This window comes from Nycticebus coucang, chromosome 3 (genome assembly GCF_027406575.1).
Source record: "Nycticebus coucang isolate mNycCou1 chromosome 3, mNycCou1.pri, whole genome shotgun sequence".
Lineage (NCBI taxonomy): Eukaryota > Metazoa > Chordata > Mammalia > Primates > Lorisidae > Nycticebus > Nycticebus coucang.
Genome location: NC_069782.1, coordinates 38,786,812 through 38,808,050, shown reverse-complemented (window position 1 = coordinate 38,808,050; position 21,239 = coordinate 38,786,812). Strand labels below are relative to the sequence as shown.

Sequence of the window (21,239 nt, the reverse complement as noted above, 5' to 3'; positions counted from 1 at the left end):
TGTGCGTGCGTTGTGTGTGTGTCTCTTATAAATGATTAATTCAGGTAGCAAAAGGTTCAGGGAGGAAAATGAATCTCGGCGTCTATCCTCCATGACAATTGAGTTCTTAAACATAAGCACAAATCTCAATTTTCAACATATCTCTAAAGTACATTTTAATAACAGCATGATTATTCCGGTGACATGATCCAACTCCTTGGAACAAGCAGTCGTTTTACTACATTTATTCAAACTCACGCCTCACACATACACATGTGGACGGCCTGTACAGCTGGAAATCCTTCTGTGCAATATGATTATGATTGAGAAAGCATGCACAAATTCCTCTCTCCTGAACTTCATGCTTAAAAGAAAATTTAGAATGAATTATGTTGCTTAAGTCCTATTTCAAATAGAAACAGGCAAGGAATTTGATTCAAAAGAAAAGATGCTGTGAGTTTTTGTAGCAGATATTTAGATTAGTAAGGGCAGACGGTACTTAGTGATTTAGACATAAATGATGCTGTCTATTGTGTATATTCTTTGCTAAATTTCCTAATTCTACTTAATTTCATACCTTCTTTAGGCTACATGTACTTTGAGTCATCAGATATTTTCTCACTTATGTAGAACTTCTTTTAGCCATTTTATTCAGATTATGAGTTGTGTGCTTATGGGAAATGAAGATAAACAGTGTACTGGCTGCATTTTATAAAAAAAACTATGCGCAAAACACAGATGGCTTGTGATCTAGGTTTTTCATTTGGATCGCTTCGAAGATACTCCTGTGAAATTAAGGACATCAGGAAACTCAGCTTTGAAATAGGATCTTCTTAAAAGTATTTTCTGAGGTCATATTCTTAATTTAGTAAATATATCTTAAAGTCTGTTAGAAAGAACTTCTACCTTCAAAATTATCCTGCTACAATTACTGTTTGATATTCCCCAAACCACATCTGTTGACATTTTGATTGTCGTAGGAATGTCACCTTGTGACAGTCATACCCATCATAAAAGTTAAATGAACATTCTTATAATACCCTCTGGGACGGGGCAGATGGAGGAGGGAAGGACTGAGTACAGAGGATAAAATGTGTCACTGACAAACTGGAACTACTCCCTCAATACAGTGTTGTATCTTATTTGTCATTTATATTTGTTTTGTTTTATTCAAAACCATTTCCAAAGCACAAAATTGTGTTGAAACTGAGAATCAAATCATTCTATTAGGTGTCTGGCCATTGCTAGATTTCCCACGGTGTCTTCACCTGCTGTACGAACTATTTGGTAAATCTATTTGCAGAGACGCTTTATTCAAAATGTGGCTGTAGTCAAAATATGACTACAAACAACTCTCTCATTTCTGAATTTGGAATGTTGGATTGTTTGTGGGGCTTTGCTTCCTTATATCATTTTATGGAGACCATTTGGTTTATTACATCAATACTACATTTTTAATAAGGATTTACTGTTCCACTTTGGTTTGGTCCTACTAGGGTTAACATCACAGATATCACAATGGACAGCTTAATCTCCAAAATAATTGAATTCAGACTCCTGTATGTTAGGGCTACTCTCCACTCCTGGCTTTGTTCTCAGCAGTCTGCTAAAAACACTTTTTAAAAAAGTAACAAATGGATTTTGATGAGATATACCAATATTAAAGGTTCATGTACCATTTTCATTTCTAGAAGTCTAAAGGATTTGAAGCAACCCTGTAATGTACTTTATCTTGTCTAACACTCTCATACTCAGAAGAAAATCATCTCTCCCCCACACAGCCAGTCTTAGTATTTCCCTTGTAGATACTGATTCTTCTCTGAAATAGAAGAATTTGTGTTCATGCGCTAGGCTGTAGACTCCTGGAGGGTGGTGAATCCTTCAGCTATGCAGCTCTACAGTGTTTTCATCAATGTGTGAATAGCACTTACATCTACCTTTTAAGTTTGAAGGGCATAAATGAGATAATGAATGTATACCTCCAGGTAGCTTGTAGTAAATGCCAGGAGTGCACTTAAAGTCAGGTAAAGCTAGATACAGACTAAAAAATATATTGTTCTTTCTGTTTATCCAGTGTCGGCAGAAGCCTTCCACATGCACATATAAAAGGTGCTCAATAAATGTTTGTTAAATAACCTTGAGTTACAGCTATGGAATTTAACTCTCCTAGGGCAGTTCCTTCTGTTGAACCCTAAATACTTGTCTTCCTTCAGCCAGCATTCATGGAGAGCTTCTTTCTTATGCCCATGGCTGGCACCAGTAACACAAAGACAATTAGAACAAATTCACCTGTCTTTTTCATCCTCCAGCAAAGAAGACAGATATTTGTAAAAAGTACCTGTAATTCATCGTAGTAAGAGTTTCAATTTACGTATGTAGCCAGTGCTATGGGGACATAAAGAAGTAAGCTGTGAATAACAGATTGTTCATGTCTCTTTTTAAATGAACAGAAATTTTTCAGAGAGAGGATGAAGGAAGGACTTTGCAATCTATGATAAGGAAAGAATTCTCAAAAGAGCACATGACAGAAATAGACATTTTACACGGCTCAGGGACAGTGTACCTTGAGAGGTTACTGGAGATTCCAGGTGGTAAAGGTCATCTTACTACTGGGCTGCAGAGTCTGGAATATTTCCTTTAGGCTAAAGTTGAAACCTTTAAAACACTATTTGGCTTTTAGAAAGACCAAATGGTCAGGTGGGAGAGAATAGGACAAACACCATGAACTTGCCTAACAAATACGATTTTATCATATTTTATCAATCAAAGCCCCCAGATTTATCTCACTGTCCTATTCCTGACCACTTCCCTAAGGAAACACTATCCTGACATTGCTTTTCTTTTTCTTGTTGTACCTGAAAAAGGTACCAAGTGAGGGAGGAAGAAACTGAAGGTGAAAAGAATCCTAGGAGGCTGATGGAGTATAGGAATGGGGTGAGATGCTAAACTTACCCAGTACCAGCAGGAGCGGAGAGGGGTAACAAGAGGTGAAATAGAAATGTATTCTGCACCTTAAGTTATTTTCTTCTTGTACCTGAAAAAGGCACTAAGAAGACAGCAAGGAATCTGGATAAAGACAGAGGGGCTATCAAAGAATGTTTCTACTGCATGCCAGCTAGGTAGAGGCTGCTGTCTTTTTCCTATATACAGTCATCTGGGCCCATGGTTACTGTACAGTTCCTGTGGCCCTTCTTGCCCTCCCTGAGGCCCTCTCTCTGGGTGCCCAGATTTCTGTTATCGCCCCACACCCCATCTGAAAAAGAAACTATATCAAGCATTCTTCATTTTTATTTTTAAAGAGATTTTTCTTTGCAGAAATAGTGATTATCTGGTTCTCAATCTTGGAAAGAATCAGGACAGGCAGACCTATTTGGGACCTGTTTGGGGGTAGTTAAGGCACTGTGTTACTACCTTTCAAATACCACTAGATAGAAACTTTTACAAAATTTACTCTGTCTAGATATTAAGAACAGGTGGGTCACTGTGACAAAATACAAAAAGCTAATAAAACTTATGGAACTATTATTAACCTTCTAAGAATCAGACAAAAGAAATTAAGTACACAATAAGATACATCTTAAGCATCCCTTATCCAAAACGTTTGGGACCAGAAGTGTGTTGGAGTTCAGAATTTTTTTTTTTTCTGATTTTGGAATATCTGCTTTAAATTCACCAATTGAGCATCCCAAATCCTAAAATCCACTGTCCTCGAGCGAGTGAGTGTTATGTCTGCACTCAAAGAGTCTCAGATTTTATAGCACTTCAGATTATGGATTGTCATATTTGAAATGTTCAATTTGTGCTATTTTACAACTTTCAATTCAGCATAAATTGAAAGGTAAGCAAGTGTTATTAAGAATATGGTATAAAAGAATACCTGTTACATGCTAATGTCCATGCATTTTGATATAAAAATCTTGAAAGGCAAGTTGGTGACACCTAATAGTGTTCCCCTGTGATCCAACAATTCCGCTCCTAGAAACTCTCTCACAAATGTGAGTACAGGGTAAGTAAGTACAAGAATATTGATGGCAGCCCCCCCACTTTAAAAGAGTTTATATTCCATCATTGAGTGAAGGGAGCCATTCAATGGACTATATGCCAAAGAATTAAACTTTCCATATATCAAGATAGATAAATCTGAAAAATAAAATACTGAGCAAAAAAAGTTCCAGATGGATAGATACTTGGCAGGGTGGCATTGTACGATGGATGATGCCAAAACTTCAGAAATATTTATATTTGTTATGGGCACACAAAATATAAAACATGCTCTGGATCAACTTATACCAATATCAATTGGTGTTTTCTTAGGGAAGTGGTCAGGAAGAGGACAGTGAAATAAATTTGGGGGCTTTGATTGAGTTTATAAAATTATATTTGTTAGGCAAGTACCTGGTGTTTGTCATATTCTCTGAAATTTTGCATCCATAAAATGTAAAAGAAAAAAGTGTACAAGGCTTTCCTCATTTTTTTTTACTTACTGTCACCCATCATTCTGTTCAGCTATTCATTTATTCTTTGTATCAAAATAATTTTATTTCTATAATCCAAGACACAGAGATTAGATTAAAATACGTTGAAAGAAAAGAACCGAATATAATTAGAAGAGATTTGAGGCTTAAAGTCATCAAAACTTACTGATTGGATGTGAGTATGTGTGTGAGGTGTAGTAAGTGATTCCTTGGGATTTTAGGTTGGCATCAGACCAGTAAACCTGCCAAAGAAACAGAGAAAGAGGAGTGATAATGGGACTGAAAGGAATAAAGCTTCTATTAATAATATCGTCTCAGTACATGTTATGCTTTTTCCATAAGCCTAACATTTTATCTTAAAAACTTTAATTCATAACTATTAAATTTCTGCCATGTATAAGGCACAAATAGATATAAATTCATGTATAAATTCACTTTTTCATTAGTATGCTTCTTAAAATGTTCATTCCGTTAATTTTTAAGCATCACGATATGGTTACTGCTCCAGTAAATTCAGTCGGGTAAGCAATTTCCCCTCATACAGTATGCAGGCTTCATTAACTTATTTGGTAACTACTTTGAAAAGACCGAGAATCCATTAAAAACTTCAGGTTCTGCAAACTCATTTAAGTTTTCAAATTATATTTAGAAGGATAGCTGAAGGTAGTTATCCTGAAAACACCTCCAAAATATATGGTATACAAATTGAGCGATGACAAAGTAACACTAACTTCACTCATTCATTCTTAAAAGTCATTTCATAGACGTGAAAATACACAAGTTTGGATAACTTCAGCTACGTGAGTAGATTTTTTAAATGGAAATAGATGTACTTAAATTATTAGAAATATCTGTGTTATTATCTATCTTCCTCTTTTCCATCATTTGCCTGTTCATTATCCTTCGTAAAAGGGAAGTTTCCACAGTGACTAATGGGGTACAAAAAGCTGGATGGCTGCGTGGGTTTCCAACTCCTGTTAACGAGAACATCTCAACCAAGCTTTGTTTTGTTTTCCCTCTGTGCCCCACCCAAGTCCTTTGTTCAGGATTATACATCTCAGTGTCCTACATAGTAATCCTGTTCCCAACAGAAACAGAATGCCCAATCCCAAATCCCCATGTGGCCTCACTATTTCTTCTCCGTAGGTCTCTTTCCAAAACTAAAGGAGAGTCTGAGGCCAGGAAAACATCTGTGTTCCAATCCCATGTGCTCAGCATTCCCTGTGAGCTCAGCTGGGTTGTCTGGGAGCCTAAAGTGTCTTAAACTGGAATCAAACCTCCACAATCTTGCCTTTGTTCTGCCTCACACCGTTACACCTCCAGTATTTTACTTTTGTGTTCTTCCACCAATGTTGTAGAATTAAGTCAAAGACTACGGTAAAATACAATAAAGGCAGAATTCCCAAGAGACTTGAAAAAGGATGTCATTTGCTGCCTCAGTCTGTCTGCCAGTCAGCTCCTTTGATGTAAAGCATCTGTCCTCTTCAAGGAAACAAGAAAGATCTGGTTCTTTTCGCTAGTCTGTCAGGCAGGAGGTGGTGTCATTTGTTGTACAGAGCCAGGAGCCCCATTTTACTGGGCTGCAAGCTGCTGAATGCCTTGGTTTAACAGGCTGAAAATTTCATCAGCTGTCTTTAATAAAAGAGGATGTGTTCAGGGAAGATATGAGTGGTGGCTGTGGTTGAGTTTCTCTTCCCCAGCCCATGAATTACAGCTGGCAGACAGCAAGCTGCCAGCAGTTACCTGAAGTTCTTGCATTTTGTTATATAGCTAAGTAGTATTTAAATCTATTTAGAAACCTTTACACACTCTTATTTGGTTATCAGAAGGCTTTTCATACCCTTTTAAAAAATAGCATCCATTTGTGGCTTCTGTTATTTGAACATTAACTAACTTAAATAATTGCATGACCAAGAAAAAAATCCTACTTTGGGGAGGGTAGACATTGGATCTGACACATGCAGTTGTATACGTTATAACCTCTTACAGGAAATTTAATCACACAAACTATAAAATGATATGATCTAGAAGTGACCTTTAGCACAGTTATTCTCAAATTTTAATGAGCATACAAAGCACCTGAGAGTGCTCTTATACTCCAGACTCATTCAGGAGGTGAGGCCTGAAATTCTGCATTTCTGTTAAGCTCCCCGGTGATGCTGGTGCCACTTCCTGAACTACAATTTGCATAGCTCAGCTGCGAGACCTGAAGGTGTCCACTCCAGTGGGCACCCAATTAGCTTCCCAACTCTGCTGTGGATAGGGAGACACAATAGGCTTAAAAGATAAATCCCCAGTCTTTGAAGACAGAAAACCAAATAAGAGAAATTGGAATTTGTATCCGGTCTTATTTATAAATTTTTAACAAGCACGAGATTATTTAGGTCAAAATAACTGTTGACACTTTTTCTTTAAATTTCAGATTAATGTGGAGGTACAAATGATTAAGTTACAATGTTTGTGTTTGTTAAGTAACATCCCTCTTGCGGTTGTGCCCCTCACCCAGGAGGTATGCCCTGTACCCTTACATTGTGCCTGTTATGTGAGAGCTTACCAAACTCCCCCTTCCCCGTCCCCTCTCCCCCTCCTCTCTCCTCCCTCCTCCTCATCACTTCTCTCTCCCTCATCCCCTCTCTACCCTCCACCCATCACTTCTCCCTCCTCCCCCCCAACTTGAATTAAATTGAGTTTGTCCATTGTGTGGGTGTGTATTAGTTCATCTCCTGGCTTCACACTAGTATTGAATACACTAGATACTTGCTTTTCAGTCTTGTGATACTTTACTAAAAAGAATATTCTCTAACTCTCTCCAGGTTAATACAAAAGAGGTAAAGTCTCCATCTTTTTTGTGACTTTTATTCCATGGTATAAATATACTACAGTTTATTAATCCATTCATGTGTTGATGGGCACTCGGATTGATTCCTCATCTTGGCAGTTGTGAATTTAGGTGTGATAAACAATCTAGTGCAGATATCCTTATGATAAAATGATTCTTATTTTTCTGGGTAGCTACCTAGAAATAGGATTGTGAGATCAAATGGAAGCTATATTTTGAGCTCTTTGAAGATTCTCCATTCTTCTTTTCAAAGAAGCTGAATTAGTTTGCATCCCACCAACTGTTGACACTTTCAAAGGCAGTTACCTACATCTGTACACAGATTCCTTCTGTTTCCATTCACTCAAATAAGCTCTAGTGACATTTTCAGCACCAGGTATTACACATTTGTAGGTTTTTAAAATTAAAAAAAAAGGGTATTCTGATAAAATAGACATTTATGGTACAACTGAACCTAAAATGAATATCTGCTCAAACATACTGAATGTTGTTCTTAAATAAGCACATTTTTAGTTTATTTTTAGTCCTTAGGGAAAGCAGTTAATGAATCTAAGTTTCCTTGAGATCTGTTATCTGACATTAACTTCATAATATCAATTTATGATTATTTTTGTTTAATGAATAGCATGCTAGTGTGGATAATGCAAAATTAAAGTTATTACAAAAACTCCATGATAATTAGCATTCAGAACTCATTCATCAGAACAGATTTAACTTCTTACTTGTGTTTTTTTATAATATTAAAATACTAATATTTTTTTTTTAATAATTTGATTGTGGGTAGTTAATTCCAAAGTGTTCCAAGGACAAAGGAACCTCACCAGCCACTTTTACATTCATCTCTTGCAGGTTTAACCTCAAAAAGTCTAGAAAGCTAGTTAAAGGTAGGGTTAGTTTGAAACTCCTCAACTCACAGGGCACAGTGGTTCACATCTTTAGTTCTAGCACTCTGGGAGGCCAAGGCAGCGGGATCCCCTGAGCTTAGGAGTTGGAAACCAGCCTGAGCAAGAGCCGAGACCCTGTCTCCACTAAAAAAAAAAAAAAAAAACAGAAAAATTTGCCAGGCATGATGGCACGTGCCTATAGTCCCAGCTACTCAGGAAACTGAATCAAATGAATCTCCTAAGCACAAGAGTTTGTGGTTGCTGTGAGCTATGAGGCCACTGCACTCTACCCAGGGTGACAGAGTGAGACTGTGTCAAAACAGAATAAAAATCCTCAACTTTCAGGTTCACTGGTTGTTGGGCACACTAACAAGGAGATTCCACTTTGTGTTTTTGAATTGATGAGGGGAAACAGGAAGAAGAGGAGGAAAAAAGCCAAACATTTGTGTTCTCATATCTATAGAAAGCTTAGGAAGTATATGTTGCCATCCCATATGTCAAAGACGCTGAGCTGTCTGGCCCTCAGCCCTCTTGTTCAAATGTGTACTTCTCTGTGATGGAGCTGATACTGGAACCTAAATTGCCTGAGTCCGTAACCTCTGAATGTTTCTAGGAATCCCTTTGTAGTTATAGATACAGACATTGCAAGTATAGACATCTTAGCAATAAAGGATTCAGGAAATAGTGACTGTCCCACAGAGCCATCTGGTCTCTCTCAGCCTCATCACTGGGCCTCTTCCATTTCCGGTGAGAAGGGACTGGTCTCTACCAGTGGTCTTCCCTCCCGATTTCGTCTCTTCCCACTCAGGTAGCAGGAAATCTGAGCATTTTATCTACTTAGCACCTCTAGTACTTCAGGCTGTGAGAACACTTCACCAGCAGTTTACTGATGGTTGTGTTAGGAGACCTATTCCAGAAATGTGTCCAGGCACAAGGAGTTCGAGATAAAAAGAGTGGTGTGATTACAGAGTTCTTACGGGAAGACAGAGGAGGTAGTATGTTCAGTTTCTGATGTGGAACTTTCTGCACATGTAAGTTAGAGCTATGTTTATTTGGATTGATGTTTAAAATTAGAAACTGACCATCTGTATTTTTCTTGATAAGTATGGAGTCATCCTGGCCAAAAGGTTTTGGAAGGTCGGGAATAGCTTATATTTGCAACATTATTTTTAGAAAAGAAAAAAGGATTTAGAAAAGTTTGAAAAGTGTTTAGTAGCTGAAGACTTAGAATTTTGAGCTGCATCTCGTGACAAATTATATAGGCATTGAAATCAAAATTGTAAAGGATGTATACAGCAGTGTAAAAAATAAAAAAGCACAAACACGTACGTGTGAGATCTCAGGCAAAATGAGACTAGAAAAACAAATCTTGGCATCTGTGGTGTGTGTGCATATCTGTTTATTTTCTCATCGTATCCTTTGTAACAGCATGCAAAGACATTGATCTTACGTCTTTCAAAAATGAAAGAAATGGGCACAGATACGTTAGGGGACTTCACCAAGGTCAAAATCAGTTGGTTGAGAAAGAACTCAAACTCAGATTTCTTAATCCAAATCTGATCATAGTTTTCAAACTCAGTTTGTTCTAAGTCTTTCCACCCTCTCCCTTTGTATCTTTTTGGTTCAGAAATAATTTGTTTTTACTGAAGAGTGCAATCACATGAATTCAGCTGCAAAATGCATTTATTGTGAAAATACTAAATCTTAATAATGAACTGTTTTAGGCTGGAGCACAGAGTTGAAGAACAATTAATAGTTGACACTATCTGTAAAATGAAAGCATAATCATAACAAACATTTAAAATTTGATGGGTGTTTGAAATATGCACCTATGTTACTGCCAAAATACTAGCTGTCCTCTGTTAGCCACAGGTTACAGGGACAAGACAAGAGCGAAACAGCCTTTATTTGCAGATAGGAAGCAAAATAAGTTTTCCTTTGGGAAGAACTTTTATTGTTGTTAACTAATGTCTGAGAATTTGTGGGTGGAAACCTTTGTATCAAACTCGTAGTCTGTGACTCAAGCCTTTCTTTAAAACTTTTTTTCCTGGTGGTACGTGTAGCTCAACGGGTGGGGTGCTGGCCACATACACCAAGGCCGGCCGATTTGAACCCATCCCAGGCCTGCTGAACAACAATAACAATTGCAACAACAACAACAAAAATAGCCGGGCATTGTGGTGGGTGCCTATGATCCCAGCTACTAGGGAGGCTGAGAGGCAAGAGAACCACATGAGCCCAAGAGTTTCAGGTTGTTGTGAACTGTGTCACACTCTACCAAGGGTGACATAGTGAGACTCTGCTTCAAAAATAAATAAACAAATAAATAAATAAATACAAAATTAAAAAATGAAAACATTTTTTTTCTCACATATTGGTTCTGTAATTCAATTATCATGCATTACTGAAAATTCTATGAGAATTACTTTTTATATTTTATCAATCTTGGTTGTTTTTTTTTTTACTTTGGTATATTTATAGTAAACATTCACCATTAATAGTTAAAACAAAAAAAAAGAAACTTGGCTTTTAAAAACAAAGAAGTTGTCTTGTTAAACTGCTTAGGTTACATTTGGAAAGAACTTTAAAGTGATTGCACTTGAATTTTTTTCAGGGTTTTTACCTTGAAAACATCAGTAAAATTTTATAGCTTCTTTCAATTGTTTTGCATTTAAAAGCTTGGAATATTGCTAAGGAGAGAAAATAGTGACATAGATTTTTCAACTCTTCCTACTTCCTTTTTTATTTCTTGCCTTTAAGTTGAAAAAAATTATATTTTCCATCCGAAATTGTATCACTGTTAACTTTTTCTCAAAAAATATAAGCCGAGCAGGTTTCATATTTTACCTCTGCTTCCTCATTAAAGAAAAAATACTGGACGCCCATCCTGTTTAAAGCACAAAGTATCCAGCAGCTATTTAAAACCTTTTTTTCCTCCCTAGTTATCTGTTTGTATAAATTGCTAAATTGCTTCCACATACTGCCTGTAGACATAAGGGAATCATTTGCGTAAGTGGATGAGGAATTGTGCCCTCCGAGGAGAGGCTGCAGGGCTCCTAATGGTCTTCCTTCCTCTCTCCCGCAGTACCCGGCCGCGCTGATGAACTTGGGCGCCATCCTGCATCTCAATGGCAGACTGCGCCAGGCCGAGGCCAACTACCTGCGGGCACTGCAGCTCAAGCCGGACGACGTCATCACTCAGTCCAACCTCCGCAAACTCTGGAACATCATGGAGAAGCAAGGCTTGAAGACGTCCAAGACCTGACCCCGGCCTCAAAGACCCGTCCTCCTCTAATTCCTAAAAGCTGGCTTCGTTAACAGGCAGAACTGCTCAGCAGTACTGTGATAAGAGCTCGTTTTGGATGTCAGGACCAGGGGCAGAGGTCATTCAGGTCGCTGCCACTGTGAGAGAATCCACTTTGCTGTTGACACAGCTGTTAACACCAAAAAGGGGGATGTTGGAAACCTCCTGGAGGATGTAACTGTGACCCATAGACTAAAAACCAGAGCACTTAACACACAGTCTTTCTGACATTCTTAAAAGGGAGGGGTGGGTGTCTACATTACAGATTTGGTTCATTTTTAAAGTTAATCTCAAAATTGTATTTTTCTTTAAACACTGTGAGAGAAAGTCAGAGTGTCCATTCAGCCACAGGAAACTAGAAGGTAGAGTGTTAATAGGGAGTGATTACAGCGTAGCATGAAACCCAGTGAGCCTCCGGCTGTCCTATCGCTGCTGCCTTCCTTCTTGGACAGCCTGCTTACCAATTCCTGAAGCTTAGAAAAACTTTTTTTTTTTTTTTAAAGTATTGTATCAAGATCTATCAGAATCTTCAGCTGTTTCCTCACTAGTGCATATAAGGTTTTATGATTTGCGTGTTCCCGTCTTCATTCTTTTAAACATCGCTTGTTTCTCTTGTTCTGGAAAGGATACAGAAAGAGTCCAGCCAACCATTCTTCACACTTGTTTTGTGAGAGCGACTAGGGAGGCCTTAAATGTGTCAGGAAGGTATTTTTAAATTTTAATGATGCCACTATTTCCCCCCAAACTGCTTAGTAGAATTCATTGTATTCTTTTGAAATGACCTTTTAAAATGGCTATTCCTGGTTAATGTGCATGCTTGCCTGTGATAAAGGAGAGGGAAGTTTCTATATGCTTCTTTTCCAGTAACTAATCAATAGCTATTAGACAAAGGGGAAGGTGCATTGTGCTTCCCAGATGTTGCTGGTTAAAAAAATCAAGTCTCCACAAAGTAGAGAATGAGATTGGTTGCCACCGATTTGGTGTTTTAGGAACAGTTGGTATGAAATTCTAATCACTTTCTAATAGGTATTTAAACAGTAATGCAAACAAGTTTTCAAGGAATTTTTTTTTTCTTTCTGAAGACATCAACAATAACGTATTTTTAGCTGCATTAGAGTGTAGAATTAGCCCACATGTCACTAGGTCTTCTCCCAAGTGCTTTTCTCAGTTGGAAACTATTTTTCACTAGCAAATTTGGTATTTTATTTCATTACCTGATAAGTAATCACTTCAATGATCGTTTCACAAGGAAAAGACTATAAATGAGGTAGAGAAAAAACATTTATTGAACTGTTTTGGGCTTGCAGTCAAACTTTGCTACCAAAAATTAACTTCATGTAACACTACTCCATCATCAACTTCTTCGTAGACAAAGTACCTAAACTGTATCTTACCTATTTATTTATTTATTGTTCTACCATAGCAGATTAACAGAACAAAACTTGATGTGTGAAGATAGTTCTTTGCAACTGAAAATTACCTGTTTTTCCTTCTCTTTCACACTCATGTATGTATATGATCAGCATCCCCACTTAAGGGAAGCTGGACATGCAAATACATCATCTTCTGTTTTCTCCATAGTTTATATGTTTTTCTATGTATCTGAATAGAGTGGGATGAAGAATTTAAAGTGTAGTGCTCCTATGGCATTAGTGTTTTTGTGAGGAGGGCAAATGTAGTGAAAGATTTTTTGATGGTATTAATAAGAAGGCCCTCCTAATATGTATATCACTTTGTAAACATGTCATTAAAGGGCCGAAAGTTAAATTATACCTAAATCACTGTGTTTTCAGAATGATATTTAACAAAAACAAACCCACGGTCAAACCAAACTAGTGGGTTGAAGTTATTTTTCATCTTCTAGTGCATTGGCAATTGAGAAAGAAAAAAAAAAAAGAAATTTTATATAAGGCTATAGAGTTTAATTCAATGTCTAACATTTGTATTTATTTAAATAGTTATTGACCTATGATGATTTCCTAGGCTTAACATTGTATGTCTTTTTGTTGTTACTGTTATTCCTTTCAAAGACTTGGTTCTTAATAGGTTCACTGAATGCACAGTAGAGGCACTTCATGTTGACCCAGTGCCCAAGTAGCATTAATAATTGGGCCTGTGTCATAAAATGCATGGATCTTTAATAACTAAAATGTCCCTGACACTTTTCACTACAGGGCTGGACTTAGTAACTGACCAACTCGGGGGGTGGGGGTGGGTGGGAGGGGAGGTTAGGGAGGGGGCACATTAGAAAATGATCATAAAAAGTCTCCGCTCAGGGATTTATGGTGGATTATTGCAGACAGTGCTAAAAATATAGAGCACAAGACAAGTTTACTAAATTAAAATTTTATTTTTCGAGAAACTGTTATTTGTATAAATTATCAAGATTTGTAGGCTTTCCTTTTGTAGAAATAATTGTTTTTTGTGCCAGAGAATTTCAATTTTGTTTTCAGCAATAAAGCATTGATAACAAATATGTTGTGTAAGCCTTATTTTACCTTGTACAGCAACGACACTTAAACTCTCTGGGATTTTCACAGAACAAGGAGAAAAGATAGGAAGGGCAGAGGTTGAGTACCAAATACGTAGTTACATAATTTATAGTTAATGTGCACTCAATAGTCAATTTTTAATAGTTATAATACTAATAACTTGGTATTTGACAAAGCTGACAATATCGCCAGATTTATTATGTTCAGAAAAGATGTCATGGTTTTATTTTCTTTGGTTAAGTATTTCTAGGAAATATTTCAAGTAGGGGGTATTTGCCAGTTCCCTGCTTCAGTAGATTGTTTTGGTAAAAATGGCCATATTTGGTTTTGGATGAAAGCACAACCCTCTTCTTCTGAGAAATGCGATTAATGTTCATCAGTTATAAGGAAACCCTGGATTGTAGCCGTGGTGCAAAACCGACAAAATACTATCATCTTGTTGCAATCATTTTTGTGTAACATAACTATATGTTGCCTATTTTCTGTTATAGGATAAAAGTTAGCTATGAGGACTTTATTTTATGCTAAACATCCTATCTGTGTGTGAAGTTGTATTCCAGTTTTGCAGATAAGGAACCAGGGCTTAGAAGCATGAAACCACCTGTACAGTGTTATGTGGGCATTCAGGCATTGAACTAGAAGTCTGGAGATCAGTTTTCTCAGCTGTTTTAGCATTTTCCTACCTGTTTTATCTTCCACAAATCATGTTTTCTACCGCAGATGACCATGAAGATTATGAAGTTATTTCATAAAAACATCTTAGGAATTAAGATTTTTGAGAACCCATAAGGGATTCAGCGATCATGTAGCCAAACCCTTTCATTTTCCACCTAAATAATTTAAGTGACTTGACCAGGATCCTAAAACTTGTTAATGACAGCACATGCCAGGCTACAGAAATGTTAGCTATTAAGAGCTCTTGTTATATGAAGAATTGTACAATGGATTCTGTTTTCAAACAAAGGTACAGTTTTCACTTGACTTACTCTGAAATCCTCGTTTACTGTCATCGTTTCTCCAGCGTAGCACACTGTTGTTCAGTAGAAGACCACAAATGAAATGGAAACTCTAGCTATGATTTGCTCATGAGCGACTTGATACTGTTCAAAACTCACTTCTAAAACATTGAGATTTGGGGATTTGATGACGTTTTGATATTTTCGCCTAAATGGTGATAGTTTTCATATACCACATGTTTACCGTAAAATAGGAAACCCATTGAAGTTCTGGTTATTTCTTCTATTACAAGGAAAGAAATTGTGTTTCTGTAGATAATTTAAGGATTACTATAATGTCAGTATATTTGTACCTTTGCAATATGATTTCACTTAATTTAAATATTTTTTTACTGCTATGGAATTTTCATCCTATTTGTTTTTTCATTGTATTTTATTAAATCATAGCTTTGTTCATTGATGCATTTATAGGGTTCAGGGTACTGCTTCAGTATACAATGTGAAATGTTTACATTGAACTAAGTAACACATCCATCACAATTATACTCATTTCTTAATAGTTTTGAAATATACCATTGCATCATGCACATTAAGTGAATACCCTGAATACCCCTCTTCCTCCCATATCCCCCCTCCCCTCCCCTCTCTCCTCTTCCCTTCTACTTTCTGGACTATAGTTGTGTTTTTGCCATTCATATGAGTGTGTAGGTTGTTATATATTGATTTCACAGTAGTATTGAGTACATTGGATACTTTTTTTTCCCATTCTTGAGATACTTTACTAACAATAATATGTTCCAGCTCCATCTAGGTAAACATAAAAGATGTGAAGTCTCCATCTTTTTATGACTGCATAGTATTCCATGGTGTACATATACTACAATTTGTTAATCCATTCATGGGTCGATAGACACTTGGGCTATTTCCATGTCTTGGCTATTATGAATTGGGCTGCAATAAACATTCTGGTGCAAATGTTTTTGTTGTAAAATAATTTTTGATCATCTGGGTATATACCCAGTAGAGGAATTGCAGGATTGAACGATAGGTTTGCTTTTAGTTCCTTGACTGTTCTCCAAACTTCTTTCCAAAAAGGCCGTATTAGCTTGCATTCCCACCAGCAGTGTAGAAGTGTACCCTTCTCTCTGCATCCTTGCCAACATCTGTAGTTTTGGGATTTTGTGATGTGGGCTACTCTTACTGGAGTTAGATGATATCTCAAAGTGGTTTTGATTTGCATTTCTCTGATGATTAAAGATGATGAGTATTTTTTTCGTGTCTGCAGGCCGTGTGCCTGTCTTTATGAGCAAAGTTTCTGTTCAAGTCTCTTGCCCACATAGAAATAGGTTATTTATTCTTTTCTTATTGATTAGTTTGAGTTCTCTGTGGATTCTAGTTATCAGACCTTTGTCAGAAGCATAATCTGCAAAACTCTTCTCCCATTCTGAAGGTTGTCTGTTTGCTTTACTTACTGTGCTCTTGACTGTGCAAAAGCTTTTTAGTTTGATCAGATCCCAGTAATGTATTTTTGGTGTTGCTTCAGTTGCCCAGGGGGTCCTCATAAAATATTCTCCCAGGCCGATTTCTTCAATTGTTTTATCTGCACTCTCCTCTAGTATTTGTATAGTTTCATGTCTTAAGTTTAAATCTTTTATTCAGTGAGAATTTTTGTTAATGGTGAAAAGTAGTGGTCCAGTTTTAGTCTTCTACAGGTTGCCAGCCAGTTCGCCCAGCACCATTTGTTAAATAAGGAATCTTTTCCCCACTGAATGTTTTTAAATGGATTATCAAAGATCAAATAACGGTAAGTAGCTGGGTTCATCTCTTGGTTCTCTATTCTGTTCCATACATCAATCTCTCTGTTTTTGTGCCAGTACCATGCTGTTTGATCACTATCGATTTACAGCATCGTCTGAGGTCCGGTAGTGTGATTCCTCCTGCTTTGTTTTTATTTCTGAATAATGTCTTGGCTATTCAAGGTTTTTCCTGATTCCACATAAAATGAACTATTATTTTTTCAAGGTCTTTAAAGTATGACAGTGGAGCTTTAATAGGGATTGCATTAAAATTGTACATTGCTTTGGGTAATTGGACATTTTAACAATGTTGATTCTTCCCAGCCATGAGCATGGTAAGTTTTTCCATTTGTTAACATTTTCAGCTATTTCTTTTCTTAGAATTTCATAGTTCTCTTTATAGAGATCTTTCACATCCTTTGTTAGATAAACTCCCAAATATTTCATCTTCTTTGGCACTGCTGTGAATGGAATAGTGTCCTTAACTGTATTTTCAGCTCAACTATTGTTGGTATGTATAAAGGCTACCGATTTATGAATGTTGATTTTGTAACCTGAGACGCTGCTGTATTCCTTGATCACTTCTAAGAGTTTTGTAGTAGAATCCCTGGTGTTTTCCAGATATACAGTCATATCATCTGCGAAGAGTGAACGTTTGATCTCGTCTGACCCTGTATGAATAACCTTGATCGCCTTTTCTTCCCTAATTGTGATAGCTAAAACTTTCATTACAATGTTAAAGAGCAGTGGAGACAATGGACAATCTTGTCTGGTTCCTGATCTGAGTGGAAGTGATTTCAATTTAACTCCATTCAATACAATATTGGCTGTGGGTTTCCTGCAGATGGCCTCTATCAGTTTTAGAAATGTCCCTTCTGTACCAATTTTCTTAAGTGTTCTGATCATGAAGGGATGCTGGTTATTATCAAAAGCTTTTTGTGCATCAATTGAGAGAATCATATGGTCTTTGTTTTTTAATTTGTTTATGTGCTGAATTCTATTTATAGATTTACGTATATTGAACCAGCCTTGAGACCCTGGGATAAAACCGACTTGGTCGTTATGTACAATTTGATGTGTTGCTGGATTCTGTTTGTTAGGATCTTGTTGAATATTTTTGCATCTATATTCATTAGTGATGTTGGTCTATAATTTTCTTTTCTTGTTGGGTCTTTTCCTGGTTTGGGGATCAGGGTGATGTTTGCTTCATAGAACGTGTTGGGTAGTCTTCCTTCTTTTTCTACATTTTGGAACAGGTTGAGTAATATAGGTACTAGTTCCTCTTTAAAGGTTTGGTAGAATTCTGATATGAAGCCATCTGGTCCTGGGCTTTTCCTTTTAGGGAGATTTTGTGTGGTTGATGCTATTTCAGAACTTGATATAGGCCTATTCAACATTTCACTTGATTCTGGCTATTTCGTGTAAGGGGGCGTGCTTCCAAGTATTGGTCAGTTTCCTACAGATTTTTATATTTCTGATGATAAAGTTTCTTGTAATAGTCATTAAGGATTTATTGAATTTCTGAGGAGTCTGTTGTTACTTCGTCTTTGTCATTTCTGATTGATGGAACTAGAGATTTTACTCTTTTTTTCCTGGTTAGGTTAGCCAAAGGTTTATCTATTTTATCGACCTTTTCAAAAAACCAACTTTTTGATTTATTGATTTGTTGTATAATCCTTTTGTTTTAAATTTCATTTAATTCTGCTCTAATTTTGGTTATTTCTTTACTTCTACTGGGTTTGGGGTTGGAATGTTCTTCCTTTTCCAGTTGCTTGAGATGTCCCATTAAGTTGTTAACTTCCTCTCTTTCTGTTCTCTTAGGAAGGCTTGCAGTGCTATAAATTTCCCTCTTAGAACTGTCTTTGCGGTATCCCAGAGGTTCTAATAATTTGTGTCTTCATTGTCGTTTTGTTCCATAAATTTGGCAATTTCCTTCTTAATCTCATCTATGACCCAGCTATCATTCAACATAAGGTTATTTAACTTCCATGTTTTTGTATGAGTATGCAGATTCCTGTTGTTACTGAGTTCAACTTTTATTCCATGGTGGTCCGAGAAGATGCATGGAATAATTTCTGTTTCTTTAAATTTACTGAGGTTAGACTTGTGACCTAAGATGTGATCAATTTTGGAGTATGTTCCATGTGCTGATGAGGAGTATGTGTATTCAGTTTTGTTGGGATGAAATGTTCTGTAGATGTCTGCTAAATCCAAATGTTGGATGGTTAGGTTTAAATCTAAAATTTCTTTGCTCAGCTTCTTCTTGGAGGATCGATCCAACACTGCCAAAGGAGTGTTGAAATTTCCGACTATTATGGAGCTGGAGGAAATCAAGTTCCTCATGTATGTTAGAGTTTCTTGTATAAATTGAGGTGCATTCTGGTTGGGTGCATAAATATTAATAATTGAAATCTCATCATGTTGAGTATTATCTTTAACAAATATGAAGTGACCATTCTTATCCTTCCTTACTTTTGTTGGTTTAAAGCCTATTGTATCCCAAATAAAATAGCAGCACCTGCTTTTTTCTGATTACCATTGGCTCGAAATATGGACGACCATCATTTCACCCTGAGTCTATATTTATCTTTTCTGGTAACATGTGATTCTTGTATGCAGCAAATATCTGGCCTGAGTTTTTGTATCCAGTCAGCCAACCTGTGTCTCTTTAGAGGACAGTTTAAGCCATTCACATTAATGGAGAATATAGATACATCTGGTAAAATTTTGGGTATTGAGGTTTTCGAAAGTCCAGTGGACATTTTTAATCCTTTCACCACTGTGGAATTTGGAGATTGATCAAAAGTTTCTGAGTGAGTTTACTTTTGTGGTAGAGGATTGAGCTGATTACTATGGAGGATAGGTCTGAGAATATCCTGAAGAGCTGGTTTGGTTATGGCAAATTACTTCAACATGTGAATGTCATTAAAGTATTTAATTTCTCCATCATAAATGAAACTCAGTTTATCTGGATACAGGATGTGGGGTTGAAAGTTATTTTTTTTTTAGGAGATTAAAAGTCGATGACCACCCTCTTCTGGCTTGAAAAGTTTCAGCAGAGAGATCTACAGTCATTGTAATATTCTTCCCTTCGTAGGTAATGGTTTTCTTATGTCTGGCTACTTTCAGAATTTTCTACTTCATATTAACTTTAGTGAAGTTAATTATGATGTGCCTGGGGGAATTCAGGTTGAGTCATGCTGGGGTTCTGAACCTGTCTGCTATCTGAATTTCAGAATCTCTTGGCATGTCTGGAAAATTCTCTTTCATAATTTCATGGAGAAGGACCTCTGTGCCTTGTGAAGCTACTTCATCGCTTTCAGGGATTCCAATGAGGCAGATATTAGCCTTCTTCAAATTTTCCCAGAGCTATCTGTGAGAATGATCTGTTTTTGCTCTCCATTTCTCTTCCTCTTTAAGAGTTTGGGAGCGTTCAAAAGCTGTGTCATCAATGTCAGAAATCTTTTCTTCTGCTTGTTCCACTCTGTTACTGAGGGATTCTACTGTATTTTTCAGATCTTTGAGGGCTGCAAATTCTTGCTTCAATGCGTCAAAATCTTTGGTGGTTTTGTCTTTAAATTCATTGAATTCTTGAGACAACTTTTGAATTTCTCCTCGAATTTCTAATTCCAACTTTTGAATTGCTCCTTGAATTTCTAATTCCAAGTTTTCCTCCATTCTATTAATCTTGTTTGCAATCTAAATTCTGAATTCGATTTCTGACATCTTGGCCAGCTGTTTATGAATGGGATCTTCAGTTACATCTGCTATATCTTTCCTTGAGGGGGTTGATCTACTGTGGTTATTCAAGTTACCAGAGTTTTTCTGCTGATTCTACCCCATGATTATTTTACACCATTTGACTTTTCCCTTGGTGTTTTGCCAAGGACCATACAGTGCTATGGCCTGAGAATCTGGGGACCTGTTTGATGTGGTTGGGCTAAATGGCTCTGTCTTGTTTTCAGCTGGTCTCTCTACAACCCCAGTGAAACACTTACTCTGGGCTGAAGTCTCAGCTGTGGAGAAATACCAGCAGTTAAGTCACCCCGGCCCCCACAGGCAACAATTGGAAATGGAAAATCAAACCTTCCTACAACCACACACTCAGGGCACCACTTGGATAGTCCTCAAGCAATTGGCTCAGTTCAAAAGGTCCAAATCAATTGTCTCAGTCAGCACCTGTCTCAGGCAGAAGTGTTTAAAAGGTCTCTGGCAACTAGATCACAGGTGTCTGCGGACAACTCAAATATGACTTGGTCTGGTGCTCTGCGAGGTTGGGAGGACCCACCCAGCAAATAGATTAGTCTGGGAAGGTTGATGCACCTCTGTCACACCCAGTCACTAATAACCCTGCTGGGCTGTTACCCAGTTGCCTCCAATGAGCAGATACTCCAGGGGTTTGCACCTGCCTGAATCTCAAGAAAATCCATGTCTCCTCAGCCAGGCCACTGCTCTCTGCTTCTATCTGGCGGGGGGGGGGGGGGTGAGGCCTGACAACCTCGGGGGCTTGATGG

At 37.3% G+C, this 21,239-nt stretch overlaps 1 protein-coding gene across 2 annotated transcripts in view; it reads left to right on the top strand.

Moving 5' to 3' along the window:
* TMTC2 (transmembrane O-mannosyltransferase targeting cadherins 2) overlaps nucleotides 1-13,951 on the top strand; it is a 474,733-nt gene extending 460,782 nt beyond the window's left edge. For both annotated transcript variants that reach the window (XM_053585171.1, XM_053585173.1), the window contains exon 12: nucleotides 11,263-13,951. In XM_053585171.1, coding sequence (XP_053441146.1) covers nucleotides 11,263-11,442 — 180 coding nt within the window. In that variant the 3' untranslated portion in view covers nucleotides 11,443-13,951. The remainder of the gene's footprint in view (nucleotides 1-11,262) is intronic.
* The last annotated feature ends 7,288 nt before the right edge of the window (nucleotides 13,952-21,239 follow it).